Below are 7,491 nucleotides of genomic sequence, written 5' to 3'. Positions count from 1 at the left end.
TTAAAGAATACAAAATATACACATGCCCATGCGGCTTATAGAAGCGCAGGGACATCTTGCCAAATTGGTGTTGAAAAAATTCAAAGCCGTTTTCTCAGCAAACGTAGGCTTGGAGACAATAAGGGGTGTGGATAAAATTATAAGGGCGGAGAAAACGCCCTTATTCCTGATAATATGAACATTTCAAAAGTTCCATATTTAAATTGGGCTCCTCTTGTATCAACTTGCGTCGAGCGCACATTTAGTACATTCAAGGATTTTCTTCGCGAAAATCGTATGAAAATGCTGCTAGAAAACTTCAAAATGCATCTTGTGATTCAATGTTACTACAACTATACAGATTAAAGTTTTATGAGTTTGAAACTCGAAAGGATAAAATAGTCAAAGATTCAAAGTACAAATTTTTCATATAATGAAACTAGTTCATAGTTTTTCTCTTTTTACTTGTAATATAAACATTTCTAAAATAAATATATTTTTTGATTGTTCTTTGTATTTTCGGTCTTTTTTTAGTGCCTTATTTTGATTTTTTTGCAATATAGTGCCTTTTCCTGCCTTTTTCGCTATTTTGGTTTGCCTTTTTTTGCCTTTTTTGCAATACCTAGTGCCTTTTCCTGCCTTTTTCGCTATTTTATTTTGCTTTTTCCAGCCTATTTCGTTATTTTATTTTGCCTTTTTTTATAGGTTTCTATGGTTTTATGGCTTCTAAAATAATGCAAAAAACGCGATTTTTAGACATTTTGACCTCGTTTTTTTCCAAATCTAGAGCTGATGGAGACTTTATACTTACGGATTCGTAACCAGCATAAAAAACTCTATCCAAAACAGCTTTAACATTTGATGCAACGAAATTGTTCCCCTTTTTTTGTTCCCTTGTGTAATAGATTGGCGCTTACACATATGTTAGTGTTTGGCCGAGCTTCTCCTCCGATTTGTGGCGTGCGCCTTGATGTTGTCCCACAAAGGGAAGGGACTTACAGTTTTACGCTGTTTTTCTTGACAGAAATACACTCGGAGGTTTGCCGTTGCCTGTCGAGGGGCGACCGCTGTTAAGGATAAACCTTCTCTTCACTGAACAGGTACAACTTCTAGAAACACTAGTTTACTTATGTTTGTCCATACAATATAAAAATTGCAAATATAGGAAAATGACAAAAAATTTTGTTAAACATTTTTTTTTTTAAATAATTTGTTTATAATCTGAATGATTTTCATCATATTATTATCATAAAGCAGTAATAGCAAGTCTCGCCTTCAATTTGGTAATTATTACGTGCCGATCGAGTAACATTTACCAATGTTATATCGAAAAACTTAAGTGGATCTCCAGTTTTTTTCTAAAAAAAAAAATCTCTTCAATTTTATAAATAACCTTTAAATGAAAGAACCGGATTACAGAAAAGTATGCCAGGGAGTAACTTTTTTCGTTCAAGCTGAATGCAAAGCAATATCGTCCAATTCGAGAGTCCTCAAAAGGATTTTCCAGGATATGTTAAAGACTATTGCATTTACCTACCTACAGTTACTTTTTCACATAATGGAATTAACTAAAATATTTATGTAAACACTTGTTGCACGTCCCCTACTTTCATATAACGGCAAATTTAGAAACCACGAAAAATGGACTTAAAATGGGCCCTAATTGTATTATGTTAATGTATGCAAATACTTATATTTATGCTTGCAACTACTATTAACTTATCAAACGATTCCTAATCTTTGACAATACATGTTTGACTTCATTCACCACGATCTTGAAAACTGACCAAATCGGCGTGACCAAGTCCATGGTCCTTTTAATATTATATAATCATCCGAAAGCATTAAAACGTTTGAAATAAATCTCATCTCACTTTTTTGTATTTTTCACTTGGTTGCTGAAGTAATGAAGAATTGAAAACTCATAAGGGAAAATTATAGTTTCCTTATTTTGTATTTTAATATCTTAAAAATTTTTAGACTTATTGAAAAATTATAAATGAACGTGAGGTACTAAATTTAATAACCTTTAATTTGATATATCTTCCTGTTTATAACAATTAACGCATTCCATAGATATTACAAGCCAAAGTTTCATTTTCAAAATTCATACACTTTGATTCAATTGCGCGGGCTAAAGATAAGTTTTAAATTAATCTGTCTTGGCCAATAACAATTGGCTTAGACCTAAGACATCATAATATTACTATTACAATACGGTCAAATGCCTTTTATTTTCCCCATACAAAGTCGACTCAGCCTAATATACATACATACATATGTACATAAATATTTAAAAATAATGTTGTTGCAAAAACCCTCAATACAAATGGAATTCGATAGCGTAAAAAGAAATATTCATATTTTTTTGGACTTATCAAATTTTCTGTGACTACTTTGGACTTAGCAATTTTGCACATCACGGAATAAAACGGGTAGAAATAAAACAAGTAGTTAGATCCTTTCAGAAACGGTGCATTTTCAATATTCCTTGCTTCCTGCATCAAAAACTAATTGTTCATAAAAAGTGGACTTAGCAACATTTCACTCTAAGCTGGCGATATAACAAATCTTTTGTGTTTCCAATGTGGTGAATTTGTCCTCCTGGAATGTTAAAAAGTTCTATTCACCTTACTTTACACCACTCAAAAAAATTAAAGATAAATAAATAGGCCATTAAGCAACCATTTTGGTTCTAACTATCCCCCCACTTACAACTCGTGGAGCCCCATATTTTTTTAACGCCAACCAAACTTGGCGCAAACTTCAAAAAAAAAATCATGGCCGACGCATTGAGAGAACGGTTTTACTTACTATGCTTTTATCATGCAGGCAACTATGTACATTTTTGTGGTTGCTGTGAAGGTTTTGGAGCGTACTTATGAGCGAAAATTGAAAAGTATGTGAAATATTTTAGTTTTTAGTAGTTTAAACCATGATAAAACCATAGCAAGGTATAACCGTTCTCTCAATTTGTCGGCCATGATTTTTTTTTTTAAGTTTGCCAACATTTTAAAATCATATAAATGTGAAAATAAAAAAATGAAATTGTTCGAAATTGTTGTTGCTTGAGATTGAAAATGAAAATGTATGTGTGAGTTTGTGAGTAAATTTAAAAATTAAATTGTTTGGAAACGTCAAGAATTTTAGAAGTGACTCTCAGCGGTTCTACCTTACTATATTTTTATCATGGTTTAAACGATATTAACATTTTGCAATATATTTTGCTTTTACAGAATACCTACCGTGAAAATTACAACAAAACAATTTGAAATTTTAGTTTTCGTGGTGAACGTGCTTATAGTGAATCAAAAGCCAACTGGTTGAAAATTTTTTCCTCTATCAACTGAAGCACCTCTTTTTAAACTTCTGACATTCCAAATTTCCCAAAGTGATTGCTGTGGGACTTCCTTCTGAGAAAGTGAGGTGCGCACGCTTTTAGGAGCGGAGGTATTTATTTACTTATTTATTAATGTGTTCGGTAATGATGGAAGACCTTATGTAAGACGTCCGCCATTGCAAGAATTAAACCCCAAGTACACAAAAAAAAAACAGTAAAACATGATGGCTCATCAGTAATGGTTTGGGGAAATGATGAATAATGAAATTTTAGAAGAACATCTAGTTGAGGATTACGCTGATGACTTGCCACTTGCTTGGATATATCAGCAAGATAACGACCCCAAGCACTGCTCTCGGGTCGTTAAGGACTGGATTAATGCTAATGAATGGCCGGCGCAAAGCACAGACTTAAACCCTATAGAAAAGCTATCGAATATTATAAAGAGAGCAGTTGCAGCGCGAAAACCAACAAACGAGGCTTCTTTATGGGAGATTATTAGGGACGAGTGGAGTAAAATCACTCCGCCGCAATGAGAGTCTTTAGTCCGCTTCTAGAACAGGAGATGCGATTAAGTGATACGTCAAGAAGGATTCCCAACGAAGTACTGAATGACATTTATTGAAAAGACGATAACTTGGTTTTAATATGCATTCCTTTGGCGGTGACTAAATTATATGAGCACGAATCATACGGTCAAATATAATATTAAAATTAACTAAAAGTCTTTCAATATTTTTAAACATCAAAAATGTAAACAAACTTTGAACATGAAATCCGTACTTTTGATTATATACATATGTTTTTTGTACATTTTCAATAATAAAACCACTTTTTTTATAAATAATTTTATTGCTATATGGTGTAACTTAATTATATGATTACAAGTATTATATATTAAAAAAGACTGTCCTTATTAGGTATCTCATTATAATTAGCCTTATAGAGTTGTCATCCCTACCCTCAGGTGAAATTGCGATATGTATTTCGGCTTAGCAAAACTCGAATCTTCCCTTAGTGAGAGTTGTTGGTATAAAGCGCCAGATCCTGCCCAAACGCCAATTTTTGACGGAGAATACCAGTCGTTTCGGTTCGGGAAATGTTCTAGCGCAACTGGCGAATTGAAGCAGACTCATTCCATTTATATGTACATATACATATCGATGGTCTTCTGCAATAACGAAAAAACTGAAAAAAATAAAACTCTTACTAATCCTTGTCTAATTTTTACTACTTCAGTAAGGATTAAGCAGCATTAGACAAGGATTAAAGACATGTGCCCCTTAACAATAGTGAGAGTTTTTTTAATACATCTGTTTAAAAACAATAAACGTATTTCTGCATGCATATTTGTTATTACTTACATCCAGGCTCATTTGTAAATATTAAGTTTTCTTCTGTATGTAATCTGGAATATATTTTACCTATTTTCAAATTTTACCAAAATCACAGCAAGAAATTAATAATTTAAAATATTAGTTATACTTAAAAGCAAAAAATCTTGAATCGTCTACGTTGGCGCTGTTCTTTACGTGTCTGCGTCGTTTTGCTGGATAAGCCTATTGGATAAGTGGTTTGTGCCCCTTGACTCCTGTAAAATGTAAAAAAGTGTATCCCGTAAACTTATGTTCAACGGTAGAGCAGCACAAACCGCTTATCCACAGGAGCCGGGGGTGATGGTTTCTCTGGCATGAGCATTCTGCGTATACGACCATGTTTTCGAATGTTCCGATGCATTTTGTATTGTTTCTCCAGCTTTTTGCAGTTTCTTTAAGTAGATTCAAAGATTGAACGTTTTAAAGTATTAACCTATGTCTCGTATCGGCGATACCGACTTTTGTCGAGCCGCTACTTTACTCAACATCGTCATTTCCGATATTTGACTCAGCATTGTCGAGTTGTTTTGCAGCAAATGATTCTGATTGATGATCATTTCGCCAATTTCGTTCAGCATAAACACTACCGCTTCGTTTTCACGCTCCATGCATTGATCCTCCTCCTCATAAGTTTCGGTTTGCACCTGATTGTTGTAGCAGTAGTTCTCGGTTTGCGATGATGTTGTTTCGGTGCTACTTTCGTTCGTTTGCGTGCCGCGTGTTGCAATTCTGCGTTCGGTCTGTACACAATGACATGAAGTATTCGGATCAGTTTGTGTGCCCTGTTTGCGCAATACACGACGTATAGTTTGCTGTTGACGGTGAACTGAAAGCACATTTACTTCGGTCTCTGTGGCACGACTACGCATTTGCGGTTTGGACGTCTGAGTGGCACAATCGGCGAGTTCGGGTATAATGACGCGAGGCAGCGAAGGCTTTGAGTTGATGCGTGCAATTCCGCTGATTGAGGAAGAGCTCCTCAATTTCCGCAGAAGCCGTTGACGTCGCTGCACTCGCTTTTGGAATGGAGCCTTGGCGTAGACTTGCCTGATACGGACTATGGTTAAAATTTTACCGTTGACTTCAAAGGTGACGGAGTAACTAGAGTTAAAAGAGAGGAGACGATATTTCCATAGTTTTAATCAAAATACAAACACGAACGGACCAGCATTTTCCTACGTGCATGCGCCGACTAAATAGCAATGGATGCTTACTGGAAATGGAGTTCAACAAGAGAGCTTTCAGATCCATGCGGAAATGTGGATTTAGGAGTCAAAACGTAATATTGTTTGCAGCAAATTTCGAATATTCCTCATCTCCTTCATTTTATCTTATCTTTAAATACACATACATATATTTATCTATCAAGGCGAATTCGTAGAAAAATAATTCTTTCAGTGCCAGATTTTTTCTATAAAATCCAAAGTTAAAAGCTTTAAATAGATGATCAGTGTGGTAAAGAAACTTCCTGGCGATAGTAGAAGTACTTAACTGAGTGGCATCAGCTATCTTGAACTACACCTTTTCCAACAAAATTTCCGAAAAACTCAAATGTATTTCAGAAAACCTCAAATTTATTTCAGAAAAAAGCAAATGTATTTCAGAAAAGCTCAAACGTATTTCAGAAAAGAACAAATGTATTTCAGAGAAGCTCATATCGCTAGCTTAGAGTGCAAAGTTGCTAAGTCCATTTTTTTCAATTGTACAGGAGACACAAAAAACGTTGCTAAGTAATTTTCTTTAAGTATTTTGCAAAACTTTGAATGCAATGTTTCGCGTTTTTCATTTACCCTTTATTATAAAAAAAAATCATAAAGTCTGCTTTTTTACAAAATTTGTAGATAATTTTGTGACTTAGCAAATTTTCTACTTTTTTCTTAAAATTTTTTTGTTGGACTTAGCAAATTTTCCATTAATTTTTCCAATATGTACTATACGAAAAATCCATCTCGTAGGAACATTTTAAAAAACGATTTGTTAAAACAAACTGTTTAGGTTCTTTTAAAAATAATAATAACACAAGAGAACAGTGATTTTGTTGCATCAAATGTTAAAGCTGTTTTTGATACACTTTTTTATGCTGATTACCAGGGAATGGATTTTATGGAAATTGCCTTTTTTCTGCTAAAGAAATAGAGCATATTCGATTAAGAATGTCAACGATTTAGCTTTCCCTGATTCCATATATACACATTTGATGTTGCCTTTTTTTGCATTTTTTAAGATATTTGCCTTTTTTTGCCTTTTTTAATATATTTGCCTTTTTTTTGCCTTTTCTACCTTTAAAAAAGTGATTATAGCATTTACAACTTTTCTTAAAGAATACAAAATATACACATGCCCATGCGGCTTATAGAAGCGCAGGGACATCTTGCCAAATTGGTGTTGAAAAAATTCAAAGCCGTTTTCTCAGCAAACGTAGGCTTGGAGACAATAAGGGGTGTGGATAAAATTATAAGGGCGGAGAAAACGCCCTTATTCCTGATAATATGAACATTTCAAAAGTTCCATATTTAAATTGGGCTCCTCTTGTATCAACTTGCGTCGAGCGCACATTTAGTACATTCAAGGATTTTCTTCGCGAAAATCGTATGAAAATGCTGCTAGAAAACTTCAAAATGCATCTTGTGATTCAATGTTACTACAACTATACAGATTAAAGTTTTATGAGTTTGAAACTCGAAAGGATAAAATAGTCAAAGATTCAAAGTACAAATTTTTCATATAATGAAACTAGTTCATAGTTTTTCTCTTTTTACTTGTAATATAAACATTTCTAAAATAAATATATTTTTT

The 7,491-nt window shown here is 33.8% G+C and overlaps 1 protein-coding gene across 1 annotated transcript; it reads right to left on the bottom strand.

Annotated features, from left to right (window-relative positions):
* Positions 1–4,176: 4,176 nt before the first annotated feature.
* On the bottom strand, positions 4,177–6,258 carry LOC118740309. The gene is made up of 4 exons (XM_036471792.1): positions 5,861–6,258; positions 5,155–5,796; positions 4,971–5,087; positions 4,177–4,910 (listed from the first exon to the last, which is right to left on the bottom strand). The coding sequence occupies exons 1-4, from the start codon at positions 5,944–5,946 to the stop codon at positions 4,805–4,807; spliced, it is 951 nt and encodes a 316-aa protein (XP_036327685.1). The 5' UTR covers positions 5,947–6,258; the 3' UTR covers positions 4,177–4,804.
* Positions 6,259–7,491: the final 1,233 nt, after the last annotated feature.

This window comes from Rhagoletis pomonella, unplaced genomic scaffold, assembly GCF_013731165.1.
Source record: "Rhagoletis pomonella isolate Grant_MI unplaced genomic scaffold, Rhpom_1.0 Rhpom_scaffold_00006, whole genome shotgun sequence".
Lineage (NCBI taxonomy): Eukaryota > Metazoa > Arthropoda > Insecta > Diptera > Tephritidae > Rhagoletis > Rhagoletis pomonella.
Note: the sequence above shows the minus strand (reverse complement) of the source record. Positions and strands in the feature narration are given on the sequence as shown.